Raw genomic sequence first — 21,305 nt, 5'->3', positions numbered from 1 at the left:
TGTAACCTGCAATAACACTCATTCGCTGATATCGGTATTATGGGAACATTATAAGTGAAAACTTTCACATGGAGTTATGTCGTGCATTGCTATGTCATCATTCATCATTGACAACTTGCGTTAGGCGTGATCACTTTGTAAGGACAGAATATTACAACACGACTGCAACTCTCTACAGCGTTTTTCTATTTACAATCAGCAAATCTGTTTGGATTCATATCAGTACAATATTCAGTGTTCAAATATGGTATGTCTAAATATCCTCTACTATTTAACCTTATATGTATCATCATCATTGTTGCTCTAAATCAGGGGTCTCAGACACGCGGCCGGCGGGCCAAATGCGGCCCGCGAGACGTTATTTTGCGGCCCGCACCTTAATATGAAAGTGCCCGCGAGTTTTATATGAATGGCGCTTGACAGCGTCATACTTGCCAACCCTCCCGATTTTTCCGGGAGACTCCCGAATTTCAGGGCAACCATTCTCTCAAATGTCTTCACCCAAACAACATTTTTAAGGGCGTGCCGTGATGTCACTGCCTTTAGCGCCCTCTTCAACCTGTACAAACAGCTTGCCAGCCCAGTCACATGTTGTAATTGGCTTCTGTACACACATGTAAGTGACTGCAAGACATACTTGATCAAAAGCCACACAGGTCACACTGAGGGTGCCCGTATAAACAAGTTTAACACTGTTACAAATATGCGCCGCACTGTGAACCCACACCAAACAAGAATGACAAACACATTTCGGGAGAACATCCGCACCGTAACACAACATAAACACAACAGAACAAATACCCAGAACACCTTGAAGCCCTAACTCTTCCGGGCTGCTATATACACCCCCGCTACCACCAAACCCCGCCCCCCTCCGTGCGTCGGTTGAGGTGGGCGGGGTTGGTGATAGTGATAAAGCTGTTCATGAGGCCACCCTCAGTGTGACCTGTATGGCTGTTGATCAAGTATGTCTTGCAGTCACTTTCGTGTGTATGCAGAAGCCTCATACAACATGTGACTGGGCCGGCACGCTGTTTGTATGGTGAAAAAGCGGACGCGACGACAGGTTGTAGAGGACAATAAAGGCAGTGCTATCACGGCACGCCCTTAATATTATTTGTCCGGGTGAAAATCGGGAAAAATTGAATGGGTGCCCCGGGAGATTGTCGGGAGGTGCACTGAAATTCGGGAGTCTCCTGGAAAAATCGGGAGGGTTGGCAAGTATGTTGCTAGGGCGGGATAGCAATTCAAAGAAGGTGAATTCATTAAAAAGTGCATGTTAGATTTTTTTAAGAAACCTTTTCTTGCAGCCCAGCCTCACCCAGTTTCTGCATCCAGTGGCCCCCAGGTAAATTGAGTTTGAGACCCCTGCTCTAAATATACCGTAGAGTTAGAGCAACGTTAGAGTTAGTTATCAAAGCTACTTCCAAAAAAAAAAATCCAGGTATGTTTATTACTCTCTGGGCATGAAAAAAGTATTTCAACTTACATCCATACATAACATTTGGTGAACACTACAAAATATGTTTTAAATACATTTTTAATAATGCATATTTTAACATGCAGTCAAACGGCATAGAGTTAGCAGTCACCTGTCTAAGAATTTCCCCTACAGGGAAAAGTACATTATTATATTATTATTATTATTATTATGATAAACATAGTCTATATTTCTATTTTGCATCCCGGAATACTGTTTTTACTTTGCATAGCGGCCACCGATATCAACATTTGCTGCAATGATGCATGATGTTGATAGATTCAGTCTTGCGCCTAAATTCCACCGAGAGCATCAACATTGCGGCTGTGCATGCTCAGTGAAATGTTGAGGTCAGTTGTTGTTATTATTTGTTTAATTTTTCTTAGGACAACCTTGCTACTATATGAATAGTTGTGTGCTTTCTTTCAAAATATTCAAAAATGTGAGTTCGTCATGGCAACCTGCGTATAGTGACCACCTGTCTATTGAGGCCATTTTTGCTGTTTGCTTTAAGTGGTTGCTGTAGACAGGTTAGACTGTATTCCAATGATGTTAAATACATTGCAAAAGCATTGAACCTTCTGACTTCATGATCAGACCAAAAATAGCTTTGCATTCTAATAACATTCAAGTAAATGATTTGCAGCCAAAAGGTATTTCACATTACATATTTTCATGGCAGTCAAAATATTTCCAACGATGCATGATGTCCAATTTAGTGGACACATAATGCATCTTAATTTCTTTAAATCGTAACTTGGACATTTAAACTAATGCACATATAAGAACAGGATGGGTACCAAATCTGATACTTTAATAGGTACCGACCGAAATTCTACCGGTACTACCGGGGAATCGATGTAAAATCAAGTGGTGCCATATTTCGATACCGTTGTTGCCTGTGGTGTCACGTCTGGTTGCAGACTATGCACCGGCTCAAACACTTGCGGAGGAAACAATCACTAAGAGCATACTCAGCCAAACTGCCTCAAAGTAATGTTGAAATTTCCCATGTTAACAAAACAAGACGCTTGAACGTAAATCTCTCCTTTTCCAAAATGCGCTAGTTTGACGCTCAGTGGCCTTGTGGTTAGAGTGTCTGCCCTGAGATCGGTAGGTCGTGAGTTCAAACCCCGGCCGAGTCATACCAAAGACTATAAAAATGAGACCCATTACCTCCCTGCTTGGCACTCAGCATCAAGGGTTGGAATTGGGGGTTAAATCACCAAAATGATTACTGAGCGCGGCCACCGCTGATGCTCACTACTCCCCTCACCTCCTAGGGGGTGCAACAAAGGGATGGGTCAAATGCAGAGGGTAATTTCACCACACCTAGTGTGTGTGTGACTATCAGTGGTACTTTAACTTAATTTTTGCTTTATTTACTTTGGCTTTGCCATGTACATGCTACTGACTAGCATTAGCAATTTTACATTGCGATTTCAACACCTCCAAATTTGGTGATGAAAACTACAACTAAGATGCACGTTCCAATCAAACAGTTGCTTTGTAGTAAATTCAGTGCTTACAGTAGAAACACTTTGTAGCTCTCAACAAAAGACTAGATTGCCGCATTCAACCTAATGCCAAAGACTACTTCCTGGCTAGGCATCACACCGTAGTCACTATAATATTACCATCTAATGTCTTGTAATGCAATAGTAACTGCATTCAAAGTCCACTACATAATACTTGCAAATGAGACTGTACGAAATCAAGATTAACAATTGGACAGCATCGTTATCATAACCAGCTAATTTGTAAATTGATTCTTCTTTTTGTCAAACATTTATGTACACACACATAAGTACATAAAATTGGTACACTTGATGCCGGTATCGATTCCTAGGTACCTGGAATTGTCATGGGTTCAACTGTGAAATGTACCCATCCCTATAGGAGAAATCAGGTTTTGAATAGCAGTCTACTGTAGTGACCACTGTCCAATAAATGCTTAAACTTATATTATAAGTGATAATACATATGCACACCACTGTCCAGGACTCGTATGTTGTAACAACTCTTTAGTATACAGGCGTAATTTACCGACATTTTTACAAAAAATATGAATCTTTATTACCTTTGTAATATCAAATTGCGTATATTTTGGGGCATAAGTAAGCAACTCTAAACATTTGTCAGTTTACTTTCTGTTCTCATAATGTGTGTGATTGTTGTCATCTTTACGTGTAGTCAACACAATTTGTATTTTTGATAAGGGGGTGTTTCAGAAGACATCTATAGGCCCTTTTCCACCAAAAGTTCAGGAACACCCTGTACCTTTAGTTCCTCTTTGGTTCCCGTAGAAGGGTGTGGTTTGTGTTTCCACTGCATTTCACAGTTCAGGGTAGTTTATACAAATCAGGCTGGTGACATATGGATGAGTGGTACAGTATATAAATGCATCCGATTAGACATTCGGTTCACTCGGGTTGAGAGGAATAACTACACAAATGGCGTGTCGCTGACTACTTTTACAGCATGTAACAAAGTAAATAGTGAATATTTGATGTGATTCATCCTACTCATCCTTCATTTCACATGTATCTTCAAATTAGAGGTCAGAGTCCCAGTGAGCAGCTTGTCTCGCTGCTTCTAAGTTGGGCTGTATACTTTAAATTCCTCTGTAAAAAATGTTTAAAAGAGTCTGTCCACTTCTGGTAGCTTTGCGTTTTGAAATAAAGTTTGTCAGCAACAACATGAAACTGCATACTTGTTTAAGGACTTCGGCTGAGTAGAAACAATTCAACGATTTGGTGCATTTGCAAACAGTTAAAATGATGTATAAAGCAAACTACAACCTGTTACCACAAGAATGTACAACAATTCTTCTCAACAAAAGAGGAGGAATATAACCTTAGAGGAAATTATAATTTAATATCATATCCGTATGTGGAATTAAACTATGGAAGAAATCAAACAAAGCACCAATATGATTCAGTTTAAGAGACTGCTCAAACTACAAGTGTTCACAAAGTACACAGAAGAACAATTATGATGAACATCTTGAATCGGTTTTGTTTTTTGTTTTTTTAGATAATTATTATTTTTGTATTACATACAAGGAAATGGTATATGCTATAGTATGAAAAGGGGTAGGATTAAATAAGCTCTGCTTCTTCCTACTCCAGGGGTGTCCAAACTTTTTCCACTGAGGGCCGCACACGGAAAAATTAAAGTATGTGGGGGCCATTTTCATATTTTTCATTTTCAAACCATAACAAAATGTATGGATTTTTTATTTATTTTACCTTTAGGGGCCCCAGGGACCATAAAGGGTCTCAGTCATTAAAATGTTAAAAATATGTCAGATTATAATTTTTTTTAAATGATTTAACGCTTACAGTAAATCTCTATATAAACTTTAAGTTGATATAAAGTTATACAAATTAAAAAAAATGTTTTATGGCTTTTCTGTCAAAAACAACTTAGTTTTTTTATAGTAAAACTGAAATATGCAGTATTTAGTAATTAGAGCCCTAAAAGATCAATAATGCAGGACACCACTGATTTTAATTATTTCATACTTTTGAGTAATCACAGTGAAAAGATAAATAAAAAAATCACTAAATATATTTGGGATCCAAAAGGTGCCCCACTCATAAAGTGATACATTTTTATTAGGTTTTTCTTTTACTTTCAACACTTAAGCTACGAGATCAACTTCAGATATAGCTGTCGATTTTATGCTGGAACAATTATTTTGTTTGTTTTATGCGCTTTTGTCAAAGAAAACTTTGATGTTTTTATATGACTACTACACAATACATGCAATATTTACCACATAAAACATTTTAAAGTGAAATATTAGAAGTAATTGGAGCCCTGAAAATAATTAATTATAACATGAATTTTTTGTCTTTTTTTTTTTTTTTTGAGCAATGGCATGAAAAGAAAAAGAAAGAAAGACAAAAGAAGAAAAAAACAGCCTGCATGGCAGCTTTTGTGTCAACATTGCAACTTTTTCTCGTTAGATTTCACCTCATTCCACTTTTTTTAATGTTCTTTTTTATTTTTACAATAGTATTTCCAGAATGTGTGGCGGGCCGGTAAACAATTAGCTGCGGGCCGCAAATGGCCCCCGGGCCGCCCTTTGGACACCCCTGTCCTACTCCTTTTCGGGCGTGCTGTAATGAAACAACTGGAAATATGTGATGCATTACATTGTATCGTATGCATGTCCGAAATAAACTGAAGTGAACTGAACTGAACGCTGCAAAATAGTTCCACAAATCAGTATTCTTCAGCACACAGATGCCACACAAAGTTCCTGCGAGTTAAAAAGTTCATTTCGTTCTTCTATCTCATCTTTGTTGCAACCTGGGTTGTACGGTATACTACAGCACCCCCACCTCGCCCCGCGCCCCCGTCGTCGTCACGTCGTGTCATTGCTGGTTTACAAACAGACGAGCATGTTCGGCGGCACACAATCACGGAGTACTTACAAACGTACAAACAGACACAGTGTGTAGACCGAAAAGGGAGAACGGACGCATTTGGGCTTAAAAACTAACGATAAAGGTGAAGTTATAACACTGAAACGCCCACCTGAAGATGTGCTTTAAGACATGGCTAGCTAGCTAGCGGCTAAAGTTTAGCCGCAGTCGGCAGTGTTTTAGCTACTTCTAAATCACTAATCCTCGCCTCCATGGCCACAAATAAAGTATGTTTCTTACAAGTATCATCCCTGCAGGACAGGGAATAGCTAAACATGCTTCACTACACACTATAGCTCACAGGCGTCAAAATGTAAACAAACGCCATTGGTGGATCTACACCTGACATCCACTGTAATGATACCAAGTACATGAGCGTATCTAGTCAATACTACCATAATTACGTCAATATTTTTTGACATCACAACATCTTCTTTCGTTTTTTTAAAATTCATATTATGTTTATAAACTCAGAAAATATGTCCCTGGACACATGAGGACTTTGAATATGACCAATGTATGTATGATCCTGTAACGACTTGGTATCGGATTGATACCCAAATTTGCGGTATCATCCAAAACTAATGTAAAGTATCAAACAACAGAAGAATAAGTGATTATTACATTTTAACAGAACTGTAGATATAACATGTTAAAAGAGAAAGTAAGCAGATAATAACAGTAAATGAACAAGTAGATTAATAATACATTTCCTACCACTTATAATAATAACAATAATAATAATAATAATAATAATAATAATAGAATGATAAATGATACAATATGTTACTGCATATGCCCATCCATCCATTTCCTACCGCTTATTCCTTTCAGGGTCGCGGGGGCGCTGGAGCCTATCTCAGCTACAATCAGGCGGAAGGCGGGGTACACCCTGGACAAGTCGCCAACTCATCGCAGGGCCGTTACTGCATATGTCAGCAGCTAAATTAACCTCTTAAGGCCCAAGCTGTTTGTTTACATGCTTTATTTTATTTCTCTTTGCTATTTGGGCTTATTGGACCCTGATTAGAATAAAAACAAAAAATCATCTTTTTATATGATGTACTTTAGTCCATAAGTGCACAAACGTGTACTTCATGTGTAGTGACATGCACATTTTTATTTTTACACTTTTTTTTTCCAAATTCCATTGTATGTTATACTCTTCTGACACCACCAGATAGCAGTATAAGTGTCCATATGTCGGCATAAGACCCCAATTCAGTAGTGTACACAATTTTGGAAATAAGAGCTAAAAGGTGATGTCCACGCATGTGGCCACTAAGGCCTTTAGAGGTTAAGAGCCTTTGTTTGTTTACTTACTAATAAAAGACAAGTTGTCTTGTATGTTCACTATTATATTTAAGGACAAACTTGCGATAAGAAACATATGTTTAATGTACCGTAAGATTTTTTGTTCAAATAAAGCCAATAATGCAATTTTTTGTGGTACCCTTTATTTAGAAAAATACCGAAAAGTATCAAAATAATTTTGGTATCGGGACAACACTAGTTGCAACAGAAATACACAAGAAATAAAAAATAAACAAGTTGTCTCGCATACTCTCGCATATTGAAAGTTTAAATTCAAAATGTTCAGGACGCCTCAATTGTGTTAAACCAATCAGCGATCGACACCACTGCCCGCCCCTCAAAGGTTCTCGGCGAACCTCCGACACTCCAACCTCGCTACTTGGAACTAAAAATAGTTCCCGTGGAATATACACAGGGGGACTTTATTTACCTGGGTGGAAAAGGGCCTTAAAGTTTGTTTTGATGCTGAAACAAATGCTGATCCAAACCATCCATGCTTCATTTTGCCTTGTTTCCATCTCTTAACCTTTCTAATGGCTAATTAACACCTTGCACTTCTCTCTCTCTTTCCTTTTTTTTTTTGTGACCAACCTGATCTGGGTGTGTTCGCTCTCTTTGGCATGTTGTTCTCTGAAGGAGAGGAGCTCCTGGGGACAGAAGGGGCCAGGTACATGAAGATGGATGACATGAAAGACCATGATGACGATTTCCTCTCCCCCAAGAAGTCCCTGGAGTACGAGAGAGGGCTGGGCACAGCGTAAGGGGGCTGGGATGAGAGAATCTGGATAGCAGTAGACTCACCTTAGATGTCCACTTAGTAAACACCGGGGGGAACACCAGACAAATGTTGTCAATCTTACTTGGTTTTTTCTGTTCTCATTCAACAGAAATTACTCACCAGCCATTCCCAGAATTCCACGGGTTTCTCCTGAGACCGTGATCCTGAAAGAGAACGAGATTGATCAGGTACAAGAAACAGCATCTTACATCCCATATTGTCATTTACATGATCCATTTTATCATTGTTTTCTGATTAAATCATTTCAACAAGTCACCGTTTTGATCACAAATCAAGCTCCTTTTTTCATCTAAAATGTACTCTTACTGCATTCCACATGTAATTCACTACAATATTAGCACAAAAAAAAAAAACCTTAACAAAAATGATAACAATATTCCAGTATGTTGGCAATGGTGGACAGGTAGTTATTTACAAATCTTAATGGTGTGAATGCTCCAAAATTCATCTATTTATTATTATTATTCTTCTCCAGATTTTGGCGCGCTCTACCTTCCACATTTTTCATCCGATTCAAACCGTTCCAACTTCAAACTGTTCAGCCTATTCGGGAATCGCGGGCTTTCCTTTGACAAATTCCCCAAAATTTCCAGATTTCCCAGAATTCCAGGTTTTTCGAGACATTTTTCTCATTCAAAATGAATTGGCCATTTTTCAAACTTCCACCATTTCCACATTTTTCAACCGATTCAAACCATTCCACCTTCAACATATTCCACTCATTCTGCACATTCAAACTATAATTTTTTCAAGTTAAAAAAAATTCCAGAAATTCCCAGAATTCCCGTTTTTTTAAACCCTTTGTTTCTGTCCTTCCACATTTTTCAACCCATTTCAACCGTTCCACCAACAAATCATTCCTCTTAATCAGGACAAAAAACGAAGTTGTTTTTTGACCTGGAAAAATTCCCAGTTTTCCCGAAATTCCAGGAGTACCATTTCTCAATTAAAAAGGTTACTACTTCAATATTTCTTGACCAATTTGAACAATTCTAACACCAATCATTCAGAACATTCACATGTTTTTGCATTTTCCAAAAAATTCCCTCTTTTGCAGAAATTCCCCAATTTTCATGAAATTGTCATCAAAAAAGAATGGGACATTTTTCAAAGGAGCGCAACTCACACATTTTTAAAATCTGTCTCAAACTTTTCAAAATATTCAGCCTGTTCAGGAATTGTGTGCTCCCTTTCGACAATTATTTAAAAAATCCGGATTTCCTAGTATTCTCAGTTTTTAGGGACATTTTCCCCATTCAAAATGAATTATCCATTTTTCACGCTTCCACAATTCCCACATCTTTCAAGGTAATTAAACCATTCCACCTTCAACACATTCCACTCATCCTGGACATTGAAACTAACACTTTCCCAAGTTCCAAACCAAATTCTGGTTTTCCTGGAAATTCAAATGCTTCAACATTCAAACCATTCAAACTATTCTTACATTCACACTACATTCTGTCAGCATTTCAGTTCAACTTCAGCATTGGAGCATTCACACGCAATTCCTTCAAGAATTGCCTCATCTAGTTTAATAATAATATTAAGTAATATTATTGTTGTGGCAGAGGTACAGAACTACACCACATTGTGCCATGCTGCAGTTCAGCACCACTGCCACAACTATAACTTACTGTAATTTCCGGGCTATTTAAGCCGCAGAAATAAATATTTTTACATATACCAGCCGCACCGGACCATAAGCATCAGAAACTGTATATAAGTACGAAAAATGTTGTAAATGTAAATACCTTAATTTTTTCCAAATGGTGCCTGTAACACGGCAGTAAAACAGCTGATCAAACAAAACAGAAGTCATCGTCATGGACCCACTAGCTGCAGAAGCTGGCTCTCCAATCAGCTAAACAGACTCAAAAACTCCACGGTGATGTTTTTGTGTATTTACAAGACTGAAACAGTAACAGTGAATATATACACATTTCAATGTATACTCGCCTCATGTTATTATTACACAATTGCCTATGCACTTGATGATTTAAAAATGTTTTACTGTACAAAGGGACACCCCCGATTTAGTGTGTCTGTCTTCATGTATATGCAGAATATTGCCTATGCTGATTATCAGGACGCCCACAATACTGGGAGGAGGAGATGCAAATGAAATCATTTGGCACTTGCAATTTGATTTATCAAGATTGAAACAGTTCTGCGGCCTCTTTTTTGCATCTATATCTAGCACTTGTTCGGCCAAACTGGCAAAGTTATGCACAAATGGCTGTGAGAAAGGATGCGGCAGCGCTGCAAAGACAGACAATTGAGAGAGAGAAAATATTTCGGCCCACAATACTGGGAAGAAGAGATGCAAGTGTAGTCATTTATTATTGATTTATTAAACCCTGAAAGTGTTTTTTTTGGTCTTTATTTTGTCAGGTTTGAAATGTATGTGCAAACCGGCATAGTTACGCATAAATGGCTGAGGAGGCGATCAGTGCATTAGAGAGACAATCCTTTGTGCGCAAGTAACATATTTGGACTGAAGAAACAGAAATAGTAGAAATATCCCCAATCCAGCAATTACATTTTTGAGCTGATGCATGACTTAAGGCAGGGGTCAGCAACCCGCAGCTCTTGAGCTGCATGCGGCTGTTTAGCGCCGGCCCAGTGGCTCCCTGGAGCATTTTTAAAAAATGATTAAAAATGGACAAAGATGGGGGGAAAATAAATTTTTTGTTTTAGTATGTTTTTTGTTTGAGGACAAACATGACACAAACCTTCCCGCTTGTTAAAAAGCCCACAATTTAATATGTTTGTGTGTATGCTTCGCTGATGAGAGTATTTGGTTTTGTCCTACTAATTTCGGCGGTTCTTGAACTCACCATAGTGTGGACTGTGAGGCAACAGTTTGTTTACATGTCAAATCTTCCACTCCTTTGTCTCATTTTGTCCACCAAACGTTTTATACTGTGCGTGAATGCACAAAGGTTAGCTTTGTTGATGTTATTGACTTGTTAGAGTGCTAATCAGGCATATTTGGTCAGTGCATGACTGCAAGCTAATCAATGTTAACATGCTATTTAGGCTAGCTGTATGTACATATTGCATCATCATGCCTCATTTGTAGGTATATTTGAGCTCATTTATTTTACTTTACTTTTAGCCTCGCATATAATATAGTTTTGCATGTCCCATGACACATTATCTGTATGTAGTATTGGCTGCATTTCAGATAGTTGTTTTTGTGCCATGTTGTTCCAGATCACAGCAAACGTTACCTAGCTTGCCAAATATTGTAATAAATCTGTTAACAGAAGACAGCCTGCCGTTTCCTTTAACTTGGACACACACATCTATACCGTTGGCTATTATAAGCCAGTAATTTCCAGGAGTTATCTCACCTTTTAAGTAGCCACTGATTTACTAATGGTTTCTAATGTTGTAAAAATATGTAGAATAAATATTAAATTTCAACATTTAATATTTTGGGGGTAGGATTAAATAAGCTCTGCTTCTTCCTACTCCTTTTCGAACATGTTGAAAAGAAACTGGAAATTGTGATGTATCATGTTGTATGCTTGCATGTTCGAAATAAACTCAAAACTCAAACTCAAACTCAAACTCAACATTTCTGTCAACAAATATTTGCTTCAGCCTGCGACACATAGTCATTTTGATATTAGGCTAATATAGCTCATATAGACACTTATATCATGTGTTGCCTTCATTATAACACTTATATAAGACTTTTAAAGTCATTTTGATAGTAGGCTATTATAGCTAATATAGACACTTACGTCTTCAATATAAGACTTATATACGGCTTTTAATTTTTTGCGGCTCCAGACCGATTTATTTTTTTGTATTTTTGGTCCATAATGGCTCTTTAAACGTTTTAGGTAGCCGACCCCTGACTTAAGGGCTGATTTCAGCCAGCAGACATCAAAACTAATCAATATATCTCCTATATAAAAACAACTTTTTTGTGCGTCTGAATAATTCCAGAGCACCAGTGCAGTTAGTACAAACATCTCTCAGGGCCTGGGATGTGCTAAAATGTGGGTTCCATTGTAGATTGCACTGGAGAAGGAGCGTTTCTATATTGTCCAGAAAAGGGGGCACAGATTATAGCTATGTGCTGCATGTTGTGCAACATAGCAAAACGACACAGGTGCATGCATGCATGCTGACAGCGGGTAGTACATGCAAAAGCCCTGTTAAAAAAGGGCAGTCTGCACCACCGCCTACTAATAGTATGTACAATTTGGGATTTTGATAGACGAAGCCCATTGTTGCGTTGTTGTACCAGTTTCATCATCAGTTTGTTTGGTGTGTTTTGCAGCAGCACACTCCACTTCCACTGCCAAAAGAGTACGATGATGACTCGCTCATCCCCAGCAGCCCGGCGACTGAGACATCAGACAATGTCAGCCCAGTCGCCAGTCCCATACACACAGGGTCAGCTCTGCAGAACATTTAAGGAACCTCAAATGTGATGAAAATGTGAGCATTGTTTTTATATCCAACGGCAGGTTCCTGGTCAGTTTTATGGTGGATGCTCGTGGCGGCTCAATGCGCGGCAGCAGACATAATGGGCTGCGTGTCATCATACCTCCACGGACATGTGCGGCCCCCACGCGCATCACCTGCCGCCTGGTGAAGCCGCAGAAGCTAACTAACCCTCCTCCACTGGTGGAAGGAGAGGGTCTGGCCAGCAGAATAATCTCCCTCGGACCAGCTGGCATGCAGTTTCTTGGGTGAAGAGGCCATAACTCTTTTGTTTGCAAATATTTCTATTCACCCACAACTTGAACATATTTATATACTATAAAAGTCGCTCTTTGTAATCATGGTCAAATAAATCAGTGTTTCTTAACCATAGGGCCAGAGCCCATTGTTGGGCCGCCAAAAAATGTCTGTTTCTCAGCTGTGGTCCGTATTGGTCGCAGCGGTACTCAGTTATTGTACACTTTTCCACCGCTCGAGACAGTGATGACAATCTCAAAGAAACAGAAGAAGTCTTGAGCTAAAGTCATCGAGACGTTTCTTAAGCGCAAAAACTATGACTAAAGTAGTGAAATTGTATTTTTATATGCACTTTTTATTGACAGTTTAGTGAATACACATATTTATTATTATTTATTGATATGTTGGTTTATTTATTTTAGCAATAAATTGTATATACATGTTGTATTCATCAGTTATTTTTGAGTATCTTATTCAGTATAATTGGTTTGTTTTTATTTTTCTAATCAGCCTGACCTAAGCCTAAGATTTATGTGTTCAATAAATAATATTTAAGTTATTAACCTGTTAAACTGTATATCTGTATAATTGTTGAATACGACTAAACAAGAGTAAGATTACTAATTTAGTGTTAATATTTGAGTGAGCTCCTGGGTCCCTCTGTACTGGAAAAATTGGGCCCCAAAGTCAAAAAGGTTAAAAACCCCTGAAATAAATCATGAGAAGTACTTCTACTGTGAAACACAGAAAAAAGTGACAAAAAAGTCCTAATTTCTTTACTGTGTTTTACTTTTTTCATTTGAGTACCACACTATTCCAATGCTATTTGTAGCCCAAACAAAGGGTGCTAAGAAGTAGGGGTGTTCCGATACGACTTCTTCCCTTCTACCAACGTTAGAGCCTTGAATGTTGGCCGATATTGATTTAAATCCGATACGATATCAGCAGGAACATAGTACATAATTGTATTATGTTGTAGTGTGGTATGTTGGAAAAGGTTTGTTCAAGGGAAATTACTTAAAAAACACTAACGGTATGACATAATTATCCTTCTGAAATGAAGTGTTGATTTATTTTTTTAGCGACACCTAGTGGTCACAATAATTCTAAAATAAGGCCATGACTCAGTAGGTTGAATGATGTGGACACGTTTGTTACTGGACTTTTTATCTGTTATTAGGCAAGGCAGGTTTAGTTCTAGAGCACAATTTGTACACAAGGCAATTCAAAGTGATGTATAGAAAATCACAAGAAGGCAAAAATAAAATATACATAAAAGTAATCATAATTACAATGAAAAACAAAGAATAAAATCATCATTAAAAACTATTAGAATTCAAATTAAAATCAAAGAGTGTGGATTAAATACTTTGAGTTGTCATATGCACAATTAATGTGAGTGTGAATGTTGTCTGTCTATCCGTGTTGGCCCGGCGATGAGGTTGCGACTTGTCCAGAGTGTACCCCGCCTTCTGCCCGAATGCAGCTGAGATAGGCTCCAGCACCCCCCGTTACCCCGAAAGGGACAAGCGGTAGAAAATGGATGGATGGATATGCACCATTAAAAGTGTTTTCAGCCTGAATTTGAACATTGCCAATGTTGAGGCCCGTCTCACATCTTTAGGTAGATTATTCCAAATTGTTGGAGCAAAAACTAAAACACAGCCTCACCATGTTTCATCCTGACTCTGGGCACCAACAGGAGACCACTCCCTGAGGTTCTCAGAGCCCAAGATGGCTCATACGGTTGTAACATGTCAGGGAAGTACTACAAGACCATGAAAAGACTTGTAGACAAGCAGAGCTGTTTTAAAGTCTATTATCTAAGCAACAGGAAGCCAGTGTAGTGACTTAAGCACTGGACTAATATGGTCATATTCCCTAGTTCTAGTAAGGACTCCAGCAGCAGGATTCTGGATGTACTGCAGTTAATTTACAGCTCGTTTAGAGAGAGCCCAGTGAGAAGGCCATTACTGTAGTCCAGGGGTGCCCACCCTTTTTCTGCAGGCGAGCTACTTTTCAATTGACCAAGTCGAGGGGATCTACCTCTTTCATATATATCATTTATATTTATTTATTTGTGAAAAAGACGTTTTTGTTAACAAGTTAAAGGTGTTTAATGATAACACAAGCAAATTGATTCGCCATGTTAGATTCCTTTCTTTCATGAAGACGAGAATATAAGTTGGTGTATTACCTGATTCTGATGACTTGCATTGATTGGAATCATACAGTAGTGATGATAACGTCCACATTTTTGAATGGAGGAGAAAAAAAGTCCTCCTTTCTATCCAATACCACATGAAAGTGGTTGTTTTTTGGCATCTTATTTGTCCGGCTTCCATACACTTTACAAGAAAAACATTGGCGGCAAACTCCGTAGCTTGCTCGCTTGTGCACGCCAGCTTTCTGAGACTCTTATTTTGTTAGCGCAGGCAGCATGAAGCAGGGCTTTTATTGTGAAGATAGGAAATGTGCAGTCGGAAGGTACGGCAGTAGAGTGTTGAAATAAAGTGTTTCTCGCCTTCCTGTCTGACATTTTTTCTTAATAATGATCTCACAGCAGCCAGCGTCATCTCACAAGACCCTCGGGTGCCGTCAATGTCAATCAAGTGACGTCTTGGTGAAGATTGATGATCGCTAATTTTTAGGTCTATTTTTTAAATGCCTGGCTGGCGATCGACTGACACACCCTCCGCGATCGACCGGTAGCTCGCGATCGACGTAATGGGCACCCCTGCTGTAGACTAACCTGCCAGGGACAAAGCCATGGATTAGTCTTTTTAAGTCTGATTTGGACATTATTCTATTGATTTTAGCAATATTTTTTAGGTGGTGAAAAGCTGCTGATGTTATTGACCTAATGTGGCTGTTAAAGTTCAAGTCTGAGTCCCTAGATTTCTAACCTGATCATTATGTGAGAGGGTCTGATGTTGACTAATAATAGTTTTTCTTTGAGCCAAAGACAATGGTTTCATTTTGTCAGAGTTTAGCTGAAGTCAATTATTTTGCATCCACACACTGATCTGTCCTGATCTACTAACATGCAACTATAATCATTTGATACTTGTTTATATTGACAATTCATGTTTTGGACTGCAATATTGCTAAATTAAGAACATTATGTTTGTTTAGCCGGCGTGCTGAGCTGTTGTGTAGCCTATTGATTGATTGATTGATTGATTGATTGATTGATTGATTGAGACTTTTATTAGTAGGTTGCACAGTGAAGTACATATTCCGTACAATTGACCACTAAATGGTAACACCCGAATAAGTTTTTCAACTTGTTTAAGTCGGGGTCCATTTAAATTGATTCATGATACAGATATATACTATCAGATATATACTATCATCATAATACAGTCAACACACAAGATAATCATCAGGGTATATACAATGAATTATTTACATTATTTACAATCCGGGGTGTGGAATATGGAGGGGGGGGGGGGGGTGGTTAGGTTTGGTTGTTATCATCACTTCCGTCATCAAGAATTGAGAACAGAGAAATGGACATTGAAACAGTGTAGGTCTGGGTAGGATATGTACAGCAAGTAGTGGACATAGAGAGAGAGAGAGAGATCAGAAAGCAAAAGAAAAAGTATCTACATTTGATTATTTACATTTGATTATTAACAATCCGGGGAGGGTGTTAGTTTAGGGTTGAAGGTTGAAGCCTACCATGTTTGCCTATTGTAAATGACTTCACTAAAATACAAGGAAGACCAACCTTGTGTTTGTTTCGGAGGACACTTAGATGTTAACTGGCTGCCGGCTTTGCACTAGTAAACACGCTGCAGGACTGCTTTTATCAGATCAGAGATTTCAGATACAAGCCAATATCATCCAAAAGTTTTTTTTTTAAGTGGTCATTTGGTGTCCTTCGCAAAAACACATGGTTAAAGCAGGATGAAATAGGAACTCAATTCATAAGGACTGAACATTTGTCAGCAAAAGTTTGTATAAAGTTGAAATGTGTATATAATTTGCATTATTTATTGCGTGTGTCAGCCCAGTGATCGTGGAGATCCCTCACTTTGCTGCTTTGGGTCGTGGTGACCGCGAGCTTGTGGTGCTGAGGAGTGAGAACGGATCCGTGTGGAAAGAACACCGTAATCGCTATGGCGAGGAGGTCCTGGAGACCATCCTCAATGGGATGGATGAAGGTAGGACATCTCTTCACACATGACTGCGGTCTGTTTTGATTTGACAACACCTTTTTTTTGTGTGTGTGTGTATTTTCGCAGACTTGGAGAGTCAGGAGGAACTCATCAAGAAGCGAATCCGCCGCATCATCACGACGGACTTCCCGCTCTATTTCGCCGTCGTGTCGAGAGTCCAGCAAGAGAGCGACCTGATTGGCCCCGAGGGGGGCTCATTGACCAGCAAGCTGGTGCCCATGGTTCAGGCCTCCTTTCCAGAGACGGCGGTCACCAAGCGAGTCCGTCTGGGGCTGCAGGTAAGATGGGACAATGGAGAGAAGACTGGAGAAAAGACAGAATCTTGAAGTTGCCTGAGAGAAAGAAGCATGTTGTCATCATCTATTATTTGCTGTTTTTTTTCCCACCACACAGTGCATGCATGCACTTTGCATCCTGTAGAATGTTCACATGGTGCTTTTGGTTTTAGCCTTACTGTATGGACCTAAGTTTTGGGACACAAATACAACAGGCTCCAACTCTTCTGCGAAGACTTTCTGAAGGATGTCGGAGTGTTTATGTGGGGTTTGGTATCCATCCATCCATCCAGAAGAACATTTGTGAAGTCAGAGGATGTTGAGAGAAGTCCTAGGCTAACAATCTCAATTCTAATATGTGCTTGAGGTCAGGGTTCTTTAGTTCTGTGATACTCATCCACGCCTTTATGGACCTTGCTTTAAACTCGTCTTAGTCTTTTACTTTTAAACTCTTACTTGTCGAAAATGTCTTGTTTTATTTAATTTATTATAAAGTGTATCTCAAGATTTGTGTCCATGCATTATATATCATTTGCACCACATTTTTTCTTTTGGTATTGTTCTTTATTTGTCAGTCTTCATTAATTGTGTCTCTATATTTTGTTGTCATGAGTGTCATATATGATTTCTTTATTAGACCTTTCTGTATTGTGTGTTTACTGCAATAATACGATGGACCAGACACACTGTACTATATGCAAACTGTTTTTTTACACCCATTCTTAGATGCACAGTAAAAATCAAGATTGTATTAAAGTCCTCTATGCTCAAGTTAGGTATAACTGTAAAATATACAGTAGTACCTCAACTTAAGAGATTGATTGGTTCTGTGAAGGAGCTCTCAACTCAAAACATTTGTATCAATCAATCAATTTAGTTAGTGATTGGCCCTTCAAAACAGAATTTTGGATAAGAAATATTGTGTGAAAACAATACAATAGAATGTACTACTAACAACTACAGTAGTTTTATTTTATGAAGTAATATAATATTAAGGTACAATATTTACCTTGGAGAGTGATATTATGCGGTACCTCCTCCCAGCTGCTTCTGTGTCAAACACATAATTGGCAGCTTTTCTATATTTTCATGGATAAATGTCTGCAATTTAGATATTATTCTATTTCCATTATGTTGCAGACTAGCAGTTTTACACTCAAATTGATTCGCCAAGTTGGTGATGATGTTTTCCATTATTTATTTCTTTAATTCAATTAATATCATCCGTTTCTTTTTCTCAGCACTGTCCTTCACACTCAAAATCAAAATGATATCCACTTTTAGCTGTAAGCTAATGCTAGCAAGTAAGACCAGATGCTTTGGGCAGGGTTTCATTTGCCAGGCCAACTAATGGTGGCGATGCTTGTAACTCAGACTTTTGCTCTCAATATAAAGCATAACAATTAGCCGAGAGACAGCTCCTAAGTTGAGGTACATCTGTATACAACTTTTTTCCACTTTTTGATGATCAGAGAACTCAATTATTACAAGTATTTAATTTTTTTTCACTTTATGTCCCGTATATGCTTAGATTTTATTGTGATTTGATTTTTTTTGTTGTTGTTGGTTGCATTCACTTTTTAACAAACCTTGACAGACTACGATTCAGAAACCAACCGGAAATGTGAAAACAGGTCTGAATATGTGAAAATAAATCCAGACTTAAAGATAAAGTAGTATAAACATACCTGTAAGGACCTTTTTCTTGATAAGCTAATGAAGTGTTCTTAAACCTAAATGCCACCACTCTTGTTGTAAGCTGTAAATATATGAATGACGTGGTTATATTTTAGGTTTATGTTCTGTTGCTGCTCCACTGAAATATAGAATCTTTATAACTGATATCAATGTTGACACACCATAATAAAAATGATTTATTAACGCCAACGAATTGTGCTGCGTTTATTTTTGTCGTCTCTTTTTGTCATCTGTAATTTGTTCCTCTTTTTTTTTTTTCCTTTCTTTCAATTCTTCTCATGACTTCGCTCTCCATGGCTTGTGCGTGTAATTCTGTTCCACGTTGTCTTGCACCTCTCCATCACTAACCTTTGACCCCAGGCTCAGCCCGTTCCAGATGAGCTGGTGGCCAAGCTGCTGGGTAACCAGGCCAACTTTAGCCCCGTGGTGACGGTGGAGCCTCGGCGGCGCAAGTTCCACCGACCCATCGGCCTTCGCATTCCCCTGCCGCCATCTTGGAAGGAAAGCCCTCGAGACTCCGGGGAGGGCGACACCACCAGTCTGCGCCTTCTTTGCTCTGTCATAGGTACAGCAAACGTACAAAAAGATGTGCGTAATATTAAAAACATTTTAATAAATTGACTGTGATCTACCTTCCTGTATGTGCTACCTAGGTGGAACAGCTGCAGCCCAGTGGGAGGACATTACTGGTACCACCAAGCTCATGTATGCTAGCTCTTGTGCTAGTTTTACAACTAACGTGTCCGCACGGTGAGTAGCAGTAATTAAAGTCTAAGGTCCAAATTTGTTGCCTAAAGTCTATGGACTAGTTTAAACCATTTCAAAGTACCTTTGGTAAGCTCTACTGAATAAACTCAATTAGTGTTTTTGTAGCCTTAAATGCTAATGAGTGGTGTATGTCAGCTAATGCACCATAGTGCACTTTATCCACTTTTTACGTATTCATTATAAACTTGTCCAATGTGATAGATGTCTTATATCACATACATCAATGTAACATTATGCAGTGGGACAGGAGCTAGTACACAAACGTTAGCATAGCTATATTAGCTGCAGTGCTAACCTTATAGCCACATTGAACAGCAACATCATGCTAAGTTAGCATATCCGCTGAAGAAAAAATTAAGTGATCAAATTTACCGCTTACACATTTATATGACAGATTCATATATTTTATTTGAAATGGTGTAGTAAAGCCTTTTTTTGTTAGCCTTCAGGGGACAAAGGCTGACCTTTTTTTGTCCTTTCAATAAATGTTTGCAGTATTTATGGCTATAATTTTTGTTGCGTTCCTTCATTAAACATGATTTTTACACATATATATATATATATATATATATATATATATATATATATATATATATATATATATATATATATATATATATATATATATACATATATATATACATATACAGTATATATGTACAGTATATATATATATACATATATATATATATATATACTATGTATGTGTGTGTGTGTGTATACTGTATATATATATATATATATATATATATATATATATATATATATATATATATATATATATATATATATATATATGTATATATATATATATATATATATATAAACTTAAGGACCTTTATGTCCTGTTTGGTTTTGAAGATGATTAAAATTGAATGTCAATGATATTTCAAATCAAATGTCCCCATAGGGTTAAGTATACACAGGGCGAGCTCTACTAGCTCGGTGGGTCAGAAGCAGTCCAGGGGGATGGATGTTTTTCGCTCATGATGTCATAAAAACCTAAAAACTCATTGTTCCCTGTGAAGAAAGAAAGCAAGTGAGAGAGGTTATGTTTGTATGTATGGTCATGGTTGGCCATTACTATTATGATATCATCAAAAAGTCATTTTTGCATGACTGAGTCTCTTTAAGACAGGGGTGTCTAAACTTTTTCCACAAAGGGCCGCACACTGACGAGTCAAAGCATGCGGGGGCCGTTTTGATATTTTATTTTGTAAAAAAACAAAAAAAAACTATCTAAAACAGACATAAATTTACAGACAAAACAATGTGTCTGCTTCGTATGAATTATTATTATTAAAATTAGCTACCATATTTGCTTGTTATCTCCCTCTCCCTCTCCATGCGAGACAGGCCCATTCTTTGGCTATTTTTAAGACCCTTCTTAAAACCCATTTTTTATTCACTGGCTTTTAACCCAGCATGAGACTTTAAACTGTTTTTAACTTTTAACTTTTTTAACGGTTTTTAACTTTTTAACTGCTTTTTATCTAACAAATTGTTCTTAGGGTAATTTGTATTTGCTTTTTTAATGTGTATTTTACTTCTGTTTTAAATTTAATTTTTTAGTCTGTCCTTTGCCTCTATTTCTTTGTGGTGTACAGCCCTTTGTTCTTCAACTGTGGTTGTTTTTAAAGGGCTTCA

At 38.0% G+C, this 21,305-nt stretch overlaps 1 protein-coding gene across 8 annotated transcripts in view; it reads left to right on the top strand.

Annotated features, from left to right (window-relative positions):
• Window positions 1–21,305, top strand: part of ank1a (ankyrin 1, erythrocytic a) — a 239,352-nt gene that overhangs the window by 154,265 nt on the left and 63,782 nt on the right. For 5 of the 8 annotated variants that reach the window (XM_062051329.1, XM_062051319.1, XM_062051325.1 and 2 more), the window contains 8 exons: window positions 7,867–7,987; window positions 8,118–8,196; window positions 12,330–12,445; window positions 12,520–12,744; window positions 16,748–16,902; window positions 16,984–17,195; window positions 19,251–19,455; window positions 19,544–19,640. In XM_062051329.1, the coding sequence (XP_061907313.1) occupies window positions 7,867–7,987; window positions 8,118–8,196; window positions 12,330–12,445; window positions 12,520–12,744; window positions 16,748–16,902; window positions 16,984–17,195; window positions 19,251–19,455; window positions 19,544–19,640 (1,210 nt within the window). The remainder of the gene's footprint in view (window positions 1–7,866; window positions 7,988–8,117; window positions 8,197–12,329; window positions 12,446–12,519; window positions 12,745–16,747; window positions 16,903–16,983; window positions 17,196–19,250; window positions 19,456–19,543; window positions 19,641–21,305) is intronic. The other 3 variants (XM_062051320.1, XM_062051323.1, XM_062051322.1) reach the window with 1 other exon arrangement.

The sequence above is a fragment of the Entelurus aequoreus genome, linkage group LG06, assembly GCF_033978785.1.
Source record: "Entelurus aequoreus isolate RoL-2023_Sb linkage group LG06, RoL_Eaeq_v1.1, whole genome shotgun sequence".
NCBI lineage: Eukaryota > Metazoa > Chordata > Actinopteri > Syngnathiformes > Syngnathidae > Entelurus > Entelurus aequoreus.
Note: the sequence above shows the minus strand (reverse complement) of the source record. Positions and strands in the feature narration are given on the sequence as shown.